The sequence below is a fragment of the Pelodiscus sinensis genome, chromosome 1 (assembly GCF_049634645.1).
Source record: "Pelodiscus sinensis isolate JC-2024 chromosome 1, ASM4963464v1, whole genome shotgun sequence".
Lineage (NCBI taxonomy): Eukaryota > Metazoa > Chordata > Testudines > Trionychidae > Pelodiscus > Pelodiscus sinensis.
Window position 1 is genome coordinate 288,876,192 of NC_134711.1, and position 16,903 is coordinate 288,893,094.

Here is a 16,903-nt window from a genome sequence, read left to right on the forward strand (position 1 = left end):
GCAGTATAACTATGACTCAATTGACAGTGATAGCCTTTTCTGAGAGGGGCAGGGGAGGGAGGGCGCACAGTGAATGGGAACAGATTTAAGTCTTCTGTGTATCTTTTCTTTTTTTTCTAAATCAACATGGGCTGCTTTAGAGCACTCTTGGGTGGAGTTCTGGTATTTCTTCCAGAGCAGAAATACAGAACTTCTATTTCTTGAATTTACTGGGACAGGGATGAATTATTGACAGGACGGGTTTTTAGTCCTTCAAAGTGCTAGTGTGTATGTCATGCCAGTACCTCAGCCTTTCCTAGAATATTCTTAAATTACTTTCTTGTTGCATTCTACAAAGAGAGATATTTCACAGCACTAAAATATAAGATAATAAAAACTTCCACACTGGGTCAGAACAAAGGTGCACCTAGCCCAGTGTCCTTTCTTCCAACAAAAGCCAATGCCATGCATCTCATAGGGAAATGAACAGAACAGGTAATCGTCAAATGATCAGCTCCTGTTGCCCAATCCCAGCCCTGACAAGCAGAGGCTAGGGACACCATCCCTGCCCATCCTTGCTAATGTCCATTGATGCCCTGTAGAGGGGTGGAATGGCCGCCCTCTGAGCCGGAAGCAGAAGAAACCCTCTGGGAGCCATTTTGGGGCCAGCCTAGCTCCGCCCCCTCACCTGACCGGAAGTCAAAGGGCGGGGCTAGGACTATAAGAAGGCTGCCTGGGAGCTCAGTCAGAGGCCAGCCTCCGAGGGAGCCAGAGGCCTGGCTGGAGCTCCTGCCTGAGGAGGCTAAGACCCGGGGTAGGCCGCCCTCAGCCACCTTCCCAGAGGCGGGCCAGAGACTCCCTGCCCCGGCTACTAAGGCCTGGCCCGGCCCGTCAGCTGAACCACTCGCGGACCCAGAGGACGGGACCGCACCGCTGGACCAGCTGGACCCCCGGTGGGTACGGGAACGCCGGGCTGGACAAGCCCCACGGGACACTACAAAGCTCCGACCTCTTAACCCCTGGATTGGGCCGCCAGCCCCTGCGGAGACGACGTGGGCCTCAACTCCCCGACAGGCGGCTGAGGCTACAGGTACTGGGGAAGGGGGGGGGGGAGACAAGGAGAGGCCCAGGGGGTAGCATGGGCTGAGGACAGCCCTAGGCCAGCAAGTTGCGGGCTGGAGCCCCTGCTGAGCCCGTAGCAGCGGAACGGCTGCATCCAGGGCCCCTGGGCCGGGGCGCAGTGGAGTGGGTGGGCCTGCGCCCCCTGCCACCCACTAACCGGGTGGCAGTCTCCCACCCCCCTTGCCACTGCGACAGCTGCACTGCCGGCCCCACTCTTGAACTAGGAGCTCCTACAGACCTGTGGGTTTGTTTGCGGCCCCGCCTTGCGTTGGGGTCTGGCCAGCAGTTGCTGCCCTGCCCTGCTCGAGGGCCTGGGCATCCGTATAAGGGTTTTGGCACCCGGCCAGCACCCGGATCGGACCTTTTAAAGGGCCAGGCCTCGGACTACTCTAAGGCACGGTAGGGCCATAGGACGGACTAGCCATCCAGTGTACCAAGGCGGAGGATCTGCCTCCTAAAGGCCGGCTGGCCTTTTTTTTCTAAATCAACATGGGCTGCTTTAGAGCACTCTTGGGTGGAGTTCTGGTATTTCTTCCAGAGCAGAAATACAGAACTTCTATTTCTATAACGAACCATCCCCCAGAAGGGGGAAAAGCTCAGGCTATTGTGGACATTGCCGGAGGGCAGTGTCCCGAAGAGACCGCGCCACCTGCCGGCAGATATAATTCCCTGAGCAGACGGCAGGGGCGCTGTGGTGGAGCGGAAACCCCGCTACATGCCCCTATTCTTTATGAATTTATCTAGCTCTTTTTTGAGCCCTGTTCAAGTCCCAGCCTTCACAACATCCTCTGACAGGGAATTCCACAGGATGAATCTGTGTTGTCAAGAAATGCTTCCTTATATTTTATTTTTTTTAAACGTACTGACTACTAATTTCATTTGGTAATCCCTAGTTGTTGTATTATGGGTAAGAGTAAATACCTTTTTCTTTCTTTCTTCCATGCCAATCAGGTTTTATAGACTTTTGTCATGTTGTCAGTTATTTTTTTCAACCTGAAAAGTTCCACTCTTATTAATTTCTCCTCATACGGCACCCATTTCATACTCATCATTTGTGTTGCCCTTTTCTGAACCTTTTCTAATTCTAATATATATTTTTGTTTAATTTTATTTATTTTTATTATATAGATATAAATACCACATCTGCACATAGCATTCAAGATGTGGGCATGCTATACATTTATATAGGGACCATATGGTATTTTATGTCTTAGGAATCATTAAGGAAGGGATATATAACATTTGGTCTATTTGGCTGTTACTGGATCAGAGAGACCGGCACCTGGGGGTGTGAACCAGCTGAGAGCTCTGTCCTCAGGGAGTCCCGGCCAGAGGACCAGCAAGCCCTGTCCTGGGGAGCCTTGATTGGGTGGGGTGGTAGGGGGCAGCCTGTGGCAAAAGCAGGGCAGCTGGCAAGCCTCGACCCCGGGTATCCTTGGCAGAGCACAGCAGAAATGGGGCAGCTGGCAAGCCCCATTCCTGGGGATTCCAAGTTGGGTGGGGGAGAAGTATGGCCATGGTGGCTGTGGAGCTCCACTCTCCCAGTGGGTGGGAGTCCAAGCCCTGCAGGCTGGAACCCAGTAGCAGGGAGGAGGAGCGCTGTGGGAGGCAGGTGGCAGAGGGCCTCCCCGATCCAGTAAATTCCTCTGTTCTGGGTGGGTCAGGTCCTGAGGGTGCTGGACAAAGGCGGTCCAATCTGTAGCTAATTTAGTCCCCATCATTGTATATATACAGTTGTGATTATGTATTCCAATGTGCATTACTGCATTTATCAGCACTGAATTTCATTTGTCATTTTATTGTTCATTCACCCAGTTCTGAGAGTCTTTTGAAGCAGTCTTTGCCTATTTTAGTAATTTTGTACCATCTGCAGATTTTGCCACCTCCCTGTATCATTTACCTTTTTCTCCAGATCATTTATGAATATATCATTGATGAATATGAAAACTGAATTTTTAAGTTTTACAGCGCTTTATTATTTTTGTACTTTTTACACCAAAAATTTCATTGCTCATCTGCCTATGGTTTAGTTGTTTAAACAAATGTGTTGCAGTGGTAGAAAAAAATTGTCTGAAAACTGTCAGTAATGGGCAGGGGTGTGTGTGTGTGTGTGTGTGTGTGTGTATATATATATATATATATATATATATATATATATATATATATATTTATATTTTTAAATGGGGTACTTTATTAAGAAAAGGTTGAGAAACACTCCTCTAGATGGTGCTTGTTCCTGTCGTGAGGGCAGGAGACTGGACTTGATGACCTCTCAAAGTCCCTTCCAGTTCTAGTATTCTGTGACTCGATGAAGGTTAGGTTGGTATTAGCCAGGATGGGAAGGAATGGTGTCCCTAGCCTCTGTTTATCAGAGGCTAGAAATGGATGACAGAAGAAGGATCATTAGATGATTACCTGTTCAGTTCACTCCCTCTGAGGCATCCAGCATCGGAAGACAGGATACTGGGCTAGATGGACCTTTGCTCTGACCCAATATGGCCGTTCTTATGTAATTTCTTTTCAGTTACTTAACAATGCTGCTGCACATACTATTGATATCCACCATTGCCTAAAGGGATAGGGTAGATTTGGTTTCTGAAACGGGTAATAGTAATTCTTTAAATCTATCCAGTTCATTATTGAATTAATGGTCAGTATGGAAAGTGCTAGGCAATTCCTAAATATATTTTCTTAAAGCTACCATAGGTCTTTAGTGAAGTATAAAAATGTCACTTCTAAATCTTGCCTCTGAACATTTGTCCGATGTCTTTTCCCATTCATTGCTCTTCTTCCTCCCCCCTTCCCCCCCCGGGATATTACAGAGGGCAGTTTACAAAGATAAAGTTTAAAATAGTGTTGCCTACCTCAGGCATTCAAAACTTGGAGTCTGACTCAATCATGAGGCTTTACGTTTTTTAGTCTTTTGACTTCTGGTTCCTGAGTCCGTAGGATGCACACTTAGGTCTTGTTTTAGTGATCTCTGTTTTTCCTTGTAAATCATGAGGGCTAGTAACTTATTTTGTTAAGTGACTTGTAATTTTCTTATTTCTTGATTCCAAGACCCTGTGATTTTAAGTAGAAACTAACATGGTGAGACTCTCTCAGCAAAAGAGGTGGTAACACTATTACAATGAAGGCAATGGAAACAGTATTAAGATCTATTTCGTCTAGTGGTTTGCGTGTACTACAGATGAGACCTATCAATTGGGGGTGGGGTGGCAAATGGGTAAGTGCCCTGGGGCCTTGTGATTCAAAAGGGCCTGGGCCTCCCGGCCAGCCGCCACCGCTGCTACTGGGACATAGGCAGCAGCCTGAGCCTCAGGATCTTTAAATCATGCTAGAGTTGCCTGCAATGCTAAAAGCTGGCATGGGGGATGGGGAGAGGGGGAATTGGTAATTCTGTCACAGCCCTGCTACAGATTCTACTCTTTATTTGCAAGCCATTGGAAAATAATATTAATGTAAATCCAGACTTTCTAGTACATATGTTTACTTAAATCAATGTAAATGTTTTATTTATTATGTGAAGTTATATAAACATTCCAACACAAGCTGCTTCTTGTAAAACTAATAGTTACAATTAGCTCACTGTGTGTGTGTGTGTGTGTGTGTGTGAGATTGATTTCAAAAACAGATTGGCAATGTTCTTTAATTACAACAACTGACATTTTCTGAGATTGCATGTATTTCTGCTGAAACAAAGAATGTTACACTTTTTTTGATAAAAAGTATGCAAAGTAAGGAACTGATTTATTTTTCCCCCCCTAGCACTTGTGGACTTATCTACGTTGCACAACCCAGTAGTCAGTAAGTTTGACTTTTATTTATATATAGCAAATTTTAGAGGTTATCCAAGCCAAATGTTAGTGTTTTACTCTAACTACTAATATCTAAAGTGTATACAAAAAACCTGATCTATTGTCACCAACATGATGTTGGTTGGTGGATAGAGCAGGAACCAGAGCGTTTCAGTGGGAAATGAAGAAAGCCGCAGAAGTGATTCACTTGGTTACTGTATTCATGGTACAGCTTGCACCATGGATATCTCCATGTACTGACTTATCAATCATCATGGAAGAAACTCACAGTGGTAGGATAAGCTTCATAAACATATCAGTAGATCAAGAGAGAAGAGGAAATATTGTCTTCTCCCAAAACTGGATTGCATTAATGCTATGAATGGAGACTAGGACACTTTTTTGTCAGACGTGATCCAGAAATTTACTCACAATAATATGAGCAAATTATTAACATTCACTTAATTTCCTCAGACATTAAATATTACCATTTCTTGAATGGAAGAACAATTATTTCTTTCAAAACTTGTTTGTAGTTTTAATTCCGTTCAGAATGTAATGTAACCAATAAACCTTAAAAGAAAACTTTCTTTGTTGCCTTAAATTGAGTCTACAAACTCAAGTGATTCTCCATAGACTATATTCTAAGTGGTGGTAGAACTGTTCCTGTAAAATGTTTACTATGTTTGCATTTGTCTGTAGGACTGCTACTGAATTGAGTTTCCCATTGATTCTGAAAACTTCCTGGATAACTTTTTTGTTGGCAAAAGGTAAATTGTTGTAGAATTATTTCAATCTATTTTATTGGAGTCAATTTATAGACTTTGTTTTATATCTCCAATACAAGAAGCAAGACCCTGTTTGGCTGTTCTCTTAGCTGGCATTATGGACTGGAAAACTTGAATATGGTATGTGATATTTTTCCTGCTACTTAAGAGGTTGCTGCTCTTCTGGTCACTTCCAGGGTAGATTTTTTTTTTTAAATATTCCCTGTATTTAATGAAAATGACTGTTTGAATATGACCAATATTTTATTTATATATTTTTTTGGACTGGACTTTGAGAAGTTTGTAATCTTTTTTTCTTCTCTGTGGTAAGACACATTCTGTGAAGGGCTTGAGCTTTAGCTAAGGAGAGAAGGCCTACCATTTTGTAGAATAGTAGAGATGTAGCCGTGTTAGTCTGGTCTAGCTGAAACAAAAGACAGGACTATTTAGCACTTTAAAGCCTAACAAGATGGTTTATTAGGTGATGAGCTTTCGTGGGCCAGACCCACTTCCTCAGATCAAATTGTGGAAGAAAATTGGCGTGACCATATATACCAAAGGGATACAATAAAAAAAAAAACTGTAAACACATAAAAATGACAAATCAAATTTCAGAACAGAGGAGGAATGGGGGGGGGGGGAGGTTAATGTCTGTAAGCTAATGATATTAGACATTTCTCAGACACTTCGCCAAAGAATCAATGCTCATAAAACAGATATCAGACAGTGTCATAAAGAAAAAACAGTTTCTTGCCGTTTAATCCAGAAAGGGCATTGTCTCAACGACTTGACTACCTGCATCCTGCTTCAAAGACATTTTAACACAAGACTTCAAAGAGAAACCTCTGAACTGTCATTCATGCTTAAATTTGACACTTTGACTGGGTCTCAACAAAGATGCTAATTACCGTACCCATTACAAAGATAGCTTCCCCAATTATCACCTCTAATATCATTAGCTCACAGACATTTGGTATATATGGTCATGCCAATTTTCTTCCACAATTTGATCTGAGGAAGTGGGTCTGGCCCACGAAAGCTCATCACCTAATAAACCATCTTGTTAGGCTTTAAAGTGCTAAATAGTCCTGTCTTTTGTTTTACCATTTTGTAGTTGCAGTACAATCAACATAGGATTCCTCAAAAGTCTCTTCTACACTAAGGAATTTATTGAAAACATCCTCGTTGGTCCAAGATTAGTTAATTTATGTTAGTGGGATCCTTTGTGTGTACAAAGCTCCTATGTTTACAGCTCTCAATAAAAACCATTTTACCACAAGCTGAAACAACGGAGTTTCATTTCCTTCTAAAATTCTTGATAGTCATAAGCTACGGGTGGAGGAGGATTTCTGGTTTGCCTTTTTGAGAGTCATAAAGAAAGGGTAAAAGTCTACCAGGTATTGGAAGGTCAGTAAAGGTTTATAAGACAGTGTTTCCCAACCACTGGGCCGTGGCCTGTTGCCATGCAATGGCTGCTGCGGTACACTGCTCTCGATGCAGGTGTTGGGAGAGGCATGTTCTGCCTTGCCTCTCAGCCAACCAGCACTGGGCATAGTCGGGGTCTCCTCCCAACCATGGAAGAGCACTTCCCTGTGCAGCGGGAGGAGACCCTGCACTGTGCAGCCCTCTCCCTCCCCCCTTCCCTCCCAAAGTTTGTGAAAGGATTTGCTGGTCCCCAGTATTATAAAGGTTGGGAACCACTGCTATCAGAGGTTTAGAAGTAGGTTAGTTTAGTCAAACTGATTCTGGAAATGAGCAAAAGTGGTACCCTTCTAGACTAATGGTAAGGATGACTATTACACAGTATACAATGGGTACTGTTAAATTTTCAAGTGCTGTTAAACATTACAGAATTAGAAGAGTTAAGTAAATCACTTTTCACAAAGTCTGTTGAACAGTCTCATTAACCTCAGCTTGGCATGTAACAATTGCCGTGCTTTAACTGTAAATTAAGTGGACTTGTGTGGTGTGTGTGGGTGGGAGGGTGTGTGTGTGTGGTGGCATGTTTTTTTGTAAAATCAGGTTTCAGTAGAAATTGGAGAACGGGGGGAGGGGAGTGATACATGAAGGTTAAGTAGTTGTGCTGGACAATAAGAACTTCATGCTAGGGATGTAAAATCCTGTTTTATCAGTTACATTGTTAAATGTTAAATTTAATTAATTAACCGTTTGACCAGGATCCTGTGGTCAGAGGGGCCACTCCAGTCCAGCCAGGCCTACTGCAGCTTCCCACTGGGCTGGAGTGCCTGTGACCATGTGAGGGACGACTACTCCGGTTAGCTGTAACCTGTAATATGATGCTTACCGGTTAACTGCTGACATCCCTACTTCATGTACAGTTTAAGAAAAAAAAATGGATTTGCTATGTATGTTCTTTCCTGAGTGACAAATCTTTATGAATTATGCACGACTAAAGGCATCACATTTCAGGACATGCTCACATCCAAAATCCATTCAGTGTTTTTGAGGTGTAACATGTGAATGTTCCTTCTCTCAGGAATAATTTTATTTTAAACTCTAGTTATTGACTCAGAGTCCTCTTTTACATTTTCAGGAAAAGTATTGCAGATGGAAGATGACCTGGTGATCTCTTTCCAGTTACTGCTATGTGTCCTTGAATATTTTATCAAACTTTCACCCCCAGCAATGCTCAAGGAGCCATACAGTAAGGAATTTAATCTTGTGTTCAGAAGCTTAAAATTCATAAAGAAGTCCACTTCAGTTGTTTTGGGGGCTTCAACAGCGCCTATGCTGAATGCAATATAGAATTTTTTTATCTTAGTCTATTTTAACAACTGTTTAAGTTTTGGGTTATTGAATGAAACAGAACATTGATATATATTTACTGTAGTAAGTCTTTCATTATTACTATCCCTGCCCTATTTTTGTAGCCTCTCTGCTCCCATAAGAGTTTTGTGGTGATCTGGTAGTACAGCAGAAATACTACTACTAAATGTACTATGGACTTGAGAAAATGAAGTGAAAAGCATTACTTAAATTTTGATTGGGATATTACAGAAAGGAAAAAGTGAATGGTGGTTTCATTTTACAAAGCTTTTTTGATGTATAGTAATGTAATGACATCCCTGTTGCTGAATTTTCAACTGTGTTCTTGTCTAACAGACTATGAAGTCACAAAGGAAAAACATAAAGAAGAGAGGGTAGAATAATAGATGGAGTAAAAGTTGGTTGGAATGTTAACTCAGAATGAAAAGGGGTATACAGGATGTTGTGCTATAGGTAATTTTGTGCAAGAGATGATCCATTTTGTATTCCGCCGAGGATTTACACATGCACAACATGTCCATAGCTGGAGAATTTGAGAGTAACAGCATCCAGTGGCCTACATATGCGCCCTTGACATCTCTTGTAGTTTTGTCTGAGATGGCAGTGGGTAGGATGGATCGACTGCATCTCCAGTTCCTTCTCACCACCACGTAGTCCGGGTTGGAACTATACATTTCCCCTTGCATGTGATGCACTTGCAAAAGAATATGGTTATAGATATTTTATAATGAATATCACTGCGGCCTCTACTGCTTGGGAGAAGCCCACTTTGCATCCAGGTACAGCATCTGCCAATCCTTCTCCTACCATATCTGAGAAGTCTGGGCTGTCTGCTCCCAGAAGCATCTCATGGAAGTTGCCATAAGAAATCATTTGGAACCAGGGTGTGCAGTACCCAGTATATCAGCCTGAGATAGCTAAGTGTGCCTATAGCTACGGACTCCGAATGTGGTACCACCAACATGAATTCCACATCATGGCCTAGTTAGGAGGTCAGGAAGCATGCATGTATCCATAGCAGTAAGTTTTCCTCCAAACTTAAAAGATTATCTTTCAATAAATTTCAGTCATGGGGAGGAAACACGCTCTAAAATTGGGGTGTGGATGCGGCCCCCTGCTTGCCTGCATTCTGGGGAGTGTCTTTCTCCTCATCTCAGTTGGGAGCCACATCAATGAGGATGGTTGTGTGGGGTGGTTTTTTTTTGCTTCTCACTTGTATGCAGCCCCTGATCGATTTTTTCTGTAAGCCAGTGGCCCCGATCCAAAAAGGTTTCTCATCCCTGCTCTAAAATAAAAAATACCTCAGAAGTTGATGGGTCTGATACTGAACTTCACACACCAATACACGTGCCTCATAGATTACAAGAATTGCTCACTCTGGGGAAGACCACTGTTTTGGGGTTACAGGTGCAGAAAGAATCTCTCTAATACCAGAGAGACCAGAAAAAGCATCAGAGCCCCCAAAAAGTATTTGTTCTGGGAGAGACAGTCTGCATGCTTTCTAAGAACAGCTCTTCTAGGGACATATCACAGCTAAGGCACCCCATGCTCCAATATGCTACACGGTTTCACCAGCTTCACTGGTACTGCCAGTGAAACTGGTGTTTGTCTTGTTGGGGTTGGATGGAGTCAGAATCTCCAACCACTATTGCCACTACGGATATAGGCCTTTTATATTGTGGCAGTATCCTCCATTTCAGTACCACAGAACCACTGGTTCTCCATGCCATGGGACCCACTGTAATATCCACTGGATCTGCCATGCTGACCTCATTGGGAACTGTGGCTCCAATACCTACACTTAGAATCCACCCATTCTGTGAGGAAACTTTTTTCCTGTCTCCCCCATCCTCGGGCATCTTCAAGTTAAATACAACCAATGAAGAAAGAAGACCAGCTCATTCTGGTACACTCAGTACCATTGGAGCAGGAGAATTCCCATCATCCTCACGTAACTTGGCAATGGTGTTACTCTCCTTCACCTCAGATTAATGCTGCCCATTCCTGGATCACCTGTGTAAAGTTGCAGGAGAGCTTCACATAAGAACGGCTATACTGGGTCAGACCAACGGTCCATGCAGTCCAGTATCCTGTCTGCCGACAGTGGCCAATACCAGATGCTCCAGAGCAAGGGAACACAACAGGTAATCCTCACGTGATCCCTCCCTTGTCACCCACCTCCAGAGAAACAGAGGCTAGAGACAACTCTCTAGAGGAGAGCCAAGATACTCAGTATAAACTTATGGATATCCTTCACTCATTGGCTCTGGATAGTTATTCTGCCAGTGAAAGTTGCTATTCTTGAGCCAGCTAAAACAGTTTAGCATACACTGGCCATACCTTCCAGGAGGTGAGAAAAACTATTGTGTACTTGCTGAGGGGTGTGAATTTCTTTTCTCATACCCCCTTTCCTCATCAATTCACTTGTCTGGATCATTCCATGAACACCTGGACAACAGCCAAGTTCCATTTCGTCCAATAAGGAGGACAAGCGAAGCCGTTGGATCTTTTGGCCCACAAAGTCTTCAGTCAGACTTCAGTCACAATTTTGAATACAATTTCGAATACAATTTCCTGAATTACAACAAACTGGAGAACTCTGAAAAACTGCTGCAGAAATACTAGATCTACTTCCAGGCAATCTTAAAGGAAGGGAAACTGATGGCAAGGACATCACTTCAGTCAGCTCTGGATGTGGTAGATCCTGTTATGGCTACAGACATAGCCATGTGGAGTGAATTGTGGCTCCATTCCTTAGATTTCCTGGGGCATGTCTACAAAGTAGGGCAAGTTGAATTCAGTTACGCAATTGACATAGCTTAAGTCGAAATAGCGTAATTTGGTTTTTGATGCTGTCTACATAGCAGGAAGTCAAAGGAAGAACACTCTTCTTTCAATTTCCCTTACTCCTTGTGAAATGAGAGTTACAGGAGTCAGAGTAAGAAGTCCTCCAGCTTGCCATTATTTTGAAATAATGACTTGCTATGTAGACACATTATTTCAGAGTAACATCAGTTATTCTGAAATAGTGCTGCTGTGTAGACATAGCCACAGGGAACTGCAAAATGCCATTGAAAATCTCCCTTTCAATGAATCCAATATTTTAAACCAGAAAATGGTTGAGAAGTACATTGTGTTCCTTGGTATTTATGCACCTGCTCTGTCCGCTGCAATGTTGCAGGACCTCCCAATTTTTCCATCAGACGCCTTGCAAACCGCTGCAGAAATGTCAAAAGACTCAAAGATCATATTCTTCATGTCTACCCTCACATCACAGGCTTCCTCCTGCTGAATGCAATCCCTACAGAAAAAAACATTTTGAAGAACTTTAAGAAGACCTCAACCACCTTTCTTGCTGCCATACAAACACACTTCAGGGGTCATCCATCACTCTTTCTACCAACTTGGAGTGCAATAATGATAGATAAATGAGTGTTAAATGTTATCCACATGGCTATATGATCAAGTTAATCGTGCTACCTCATCCATGGCCCCTACTCCAATCTCTCATTGATCATTCTCACAAAAGCATCTTCACCCTAGAGGTGAGCTCCTTGTTACAAAGAAGACCTATATCACTGGTTCTTCCAGAATACCAGGGTATGCGGTTCTTTTCAGCTTCCTAATAGCCAAAAAGAAAGGCAAACGGAGACCAGTTCTGTGCCTCCATCTTCTCAATCATTTCATCTTCAAGTTCAAGTTTTCTATGGTCAAGTTAGTAGCAATCATCCCATCATTAGAAGAAGGCATGTGGCTTATGGCTCTTTATGCGAAAGCAGTCTTTCAGTGTACAGATGGTACCTGAGGTTCATGATTTGGCATGCACCATTTTCAGTACATGGTACTTCCATTCAGGCTCACGATTGCTCCCAAGGTGTTTACCAAAGTTTTCTTAGTCCTGGCAGCCTATCTAAGGCAGTATGTGTCCTTGTGTACTACTAGCTTGACAACTGGCTACTGGTAGCACAGTCCAGATGTGAAGCCCAAGTTTCACCCTTCATGTGCCACAGCCTCCTTTCCACTCTTGGAGTTAGCATCAATGTTGAAATATCAATCTTGAACCCCTCATAATACCTAGATTTTATAGGTGCCTACATCAACTCCTGAGTCTACCTATTGAGGTAGGTTCCAGACTCTGCAGGAACTCCTAGCTCACATTCAGTCATTCTGACCCTCTTTGGCCACATGGCCTCATTTGCTGACATCATAGCCTTCACTGCCCTGCACCTTAGCTAGTTCTAGATGTGGCTCCAGAAAGTTTACCTTACTTTCCCATTCATCATGCCATGGATCTCCACACATGGATTTCATGTCCTGTCCAGTGTACTCTTTCTGCCAGTAGTGGACAGACCCATGTCAGGTTTGCATAGGTATTACCTTTCTTCTCTCTGCCTCATAAGACAATCTTTACCAAATCATCCCTTTATAGGGTGAGGCGCGCATGTGCGCAATCTCATGACATAGGGAACATGGACTACTTGGAAATCCTGGATGCACATCAGCATTCTGGAACCCTAGGCTGTAAGCAAGGCATGCCAAGTATTTCTCCTGTTCATTCATTCCCGTCATGTGCTTCTCAGACAATCCCACCACTCTTTGTTGTGTCAAACAGATGGGCAGGGTGCTGACCATTCTGTAGACCAAGACAGCTGGAATTAATGCATTGCCTACCTGATCTTCTTATCTTCATTCTGTATCTCAGGGATGCATGATTGTAGACTTGCTCAGCAGCAGTTTGTGATTGACCACAAGTGGGGCCTCCATGACATTGTGGTAAATGACATCTCTGGCTCTGGACAAGCGTGCATGCATAATCCCTCAGTGGTTTCTAAATAGGGATTGCATATCTTAAAGCAGGCATGTCCAAAGTCCGGCCCGCGGGCCAATTGCGGCCCGTGTTCTGATTTAGTACGGCCCCCGCTTCCTGCCCCTCTCCTGGCTCCCCGGCGCTCTTTTGAACTGGCGCGCCCAGCGCGCCGCTTCCGCCCGTGCCGCCGCCGCCCATGGCCTCCGCGGTCCTAGAACCTGCCCTGTAGGGCACGTCCGCTCCCCCGCTCGGCTGCGGGTTCGCCCTGCCCCCGGGCCGCTGTGAGGCCGCCGTGCCCTGCGCTCTCCACCCGCCTCCAACCCTGCGGGCCCGCCGCCTTGGGGCTGAGAGTGCGGGGACGGCCCTCACACATGTTCACTTCTTCAAATCTGGCCCTCTTTGAAAAAAGTTTGGACACCCTTGTCTTAAAGAATCTCCAGATAGAGGTAACTTCCTCTTTCCTTGCTTTTGCCTTGAGTTGACCTCGGTCTAATACATTAGTAAACATTCATTCCTGTTGTAAAGCTACTTGGAAAAATGATTTTCATCTTAAACTGTAACATTTAGTATGTTCTCCTTGTATGTTTAAAACCTGAGATCTTACTAAGCACATTACTTTTAATGTCCATAGTTACACATGAGTGTTACTTGGAGTACTTCATTTTTATGTTGGTGTCTTCCACTAAAAGGAACAGATTTTAATAGTACAGTATATTGAAATTAGACAATATGGTTTATGAACAAGGAAACAAGTTGGATATGGGGTTTTCCTTTAACTGGATTGTGGAAGGATGTTAATAATGTCTGTCTTTTTTGATCCATAACTAGTATTTTATTTAGATTATAATATATTCTTGATTTTTGTCTGATTATCTATTGATAAATAGCTTCAAAAGTGTGGATTATTGGCAGTCTTGTCCCTGCTCCATTGCAATATAAAATTAATGTTCAAAAAGACTCTTTCCTTTTTATTTTAAAATCTGGAGAGTTTTAATGTCAATATAAATAACATTGCTCCCTAATGTAGATGTGAGTTGAAATCCATCCTTTTAAAGTGTATTGATATTGGATAGACATTATACAGAGTATTGCAGAACACAAACATTCAAAAATCTGGAGTCTGGCTGAAAAAGTTGAGAGAGAAAAAAAGTGTGTTCTGTGCCTGCTTAATCTTAAGGATTCACATTTTGTAACTTTTTAATGCAACTATGATGACTCAAAACTCTTTTTATAAGAAAGGTGAGATTCTGATAGCACCCGGCTCCAAAATTTGAATATAAGAAAACAAAATATTAATTTTAAATAAAATCTCAAGAATTGTCAGTATGCAAAGTTATTACATCAATATTTAAAATCAGTGCCAGCCACAGTTTGAATAGGCACTGCTCAAGCTTTCTCACAAATCTGGCAGTGCTTCTCAATTCTGATCAGTAACACACTTTAGTACTTAAGTTCTGGTGACTGTAGAAAGGCTTTAGTTTTTGCTAAATTACAATAATAAAATAAAAGAGGACTGAAGATGAAACCACCAAGAGAACACAACTGGTCAAAAACTTTGTATAGTTACCAAGCACCAAACCATCAATTGACAAATCTAGAATACCAGCTTCAAATGTAAAATTTTATTTTTAATGTATAGTATATTTATACCATGGTTATAATGTAATATACAATTACAAAAGTCAAGTCAATAAAGATGAAATGATACTACTTTGACCTTTAGCAAAATCTTAATGAAACAAAAATCTAAAATCTAAAATTTTCTTCTGTAGACAACTTCAAAATATTAGTGTTTCTTTTCCAGATCTGTTCCTTTTAGTGGAAGACACCAGTAAAATAAGTGAAAAAATCTTTTTTCTTTTGAATGGGATTTCTAGGTTTAGTGTCCTCTGCATACACTCATTGTTGGAGTACACTAAAGGCTTCAGTATGTGATCCAAAATCTGGGGTTGAACAGGGTCCTGTGACTGTTAGACAGCCTTTTCCCCCAACAAAATTGTTTTACACGAGGTAATGCCAAATTCCCATTGTGTCCTTCAGTGGAAAATGATTCTAGGTTGAGGAAGATGGCAGGACTGGCTTATGCTTCCTTGGATGTCCTGGCTCTACTGGCTGACTCCTAGTCCTTATCCATACCAGCCTAGAATATTGAACTCTCTGGTGTTGGAGCATCTTTCAACCTAATCTGTGGATCTGAGAGGTTTGGAATGAGCAGAATTTCTCTTGCACTATCCCCTATTTTTAGAATTTTCTGAGGATTACTAGGAGGGACCTCCGCAGGATGACTTTCAACATCTCAGATGCAGATTGCCTCATCTTCTAATGACAATATTAGGATACAGACTGCATCTTCTTCCTCTGAGGATGCTGTGATGTATCTGGTCATATCCCCTTGAGACTGTCACTTGATGTGCTGAAGTACCACGGAGTCTGCCTAACTGCTTTCTGGGGCATCCCACCAGCCTGTCCTGCTGAGCTAAACCCTCTGGATTCCTCCAACCCTGGAACAGAGTTGGGCTTTCAGCCCACAGCAGAGCAACAAAGACAATGAAATCAGCTCAACTCTAGGAATCAGCTTAGTCCAACACTTTACACAGAACCCAGGAGCAGCCTCAATGGAGCCAGAACCCCAGATAAATCCGGCTTAGTCTGCATAAAGTTTTATACTGAGCAAGCTCATGAATTGTTCACCTCCTTTATCAGTGAAAGACCTATGAACATAAGATAAGAACATAAGAGCGGCCATACTGGGACAGACCAAAGGTCCATCCAGCCCAATATCCTGTCTGCTGACCGTGGCCAATGCCAGGTGTCCCAGAGGGAGTTACTGAACAGGTAATGATTAAGTGATCTCTCTCCTGCCAGCCATCTCCATCCTCTGAAAACAAACTAGGGACACCATTCTTTACCCATACTGGCTAGTAGCCATTAATGAACTTAACCTTTATGAATTTATCTAGTTCTCTTTTAAACCCAGTTATAGTCCTAGCCTTCACAACCTCCTCAGGTATGGAGTTCCACACATTGACTATGTGCTGTGTGAAGAGCAACTTCCTTTTATTTGTTTTAAACCTGCTGCCCATTTGGTAGCCCCTAGTTCTTATATTATGGGAACAAGTAAATAACTTTTCCTTATTCACTTTCTCCATGTACTACTCATGATTTTATATACCTCTATCATATCCCCCTCCTTAATCTCTTTTCCAAGCTGAAAAGTCCCAGTCTCTTTAATCTCTCCTCATATGGGACCCGTTCCAAACCCCTTATCATTTTAGTTGCCCTTCTCTGACCCTTTTCTTAATGCCAGTATATCTTTTTTGAGATGAGGAGACCACATCTGTATGCAGTATTCAAGATGTGGGCATACCATGGATTTATATAAGGGCAATAAGATATTGTATAAGGGCAAAAGGATATTCTCTATCCTTTTTTTAATGCACAACATTTGTCCCTGCCAAGTAAGAATTACTTACACTGGGTTTATTAATAAACTGACTTTTATTTAGTATAAAAAGTAGATAGATCAAAGTAAGTTACTAAGCAAAGTAAAACAAAACATGCCAGCTAAACTTTGTACTTAAACTTGTTACATGCAATTTCTTACCCTAACAGTCGTTCTAATAATCTTTTCTCACAAGCTGGGA

At 42.6% G+C, this 16,903-nt stretch overlaps 1 protein-coding gene across 5 annotated transcripts in view; it reads left to right on the forward strand.

The window, feature by feature from the left end:
* RB1 (RB transcriptional corepressor 1) overlaps positions 1-16,903 on the forward strand; it is a 152,369-nt gene that overhangs the window by 22,490 nt on the left and 112,976 nt on the right. For all 5 annotated transcript variants that reach the window (XM_075919039.1, XM_075919038.1, XM_006122970.4 and 2 more), the window contains 3 exons: positions 4,870-4,908; positions 5,601-5,668; positions 8,220-8,330. In XM_075919039.1, coding sequence (XP_075775154.1) covers positions 4,870-4,908; positions 5,601-5,668; positions 8,220-8,330 — 218 coding nt within the window. The remainder of the gene's footprint in view (positions 1-4,869; positions 4,909-5,600; positions 5,669-8,219; positions 8,331-16,903) is intronic.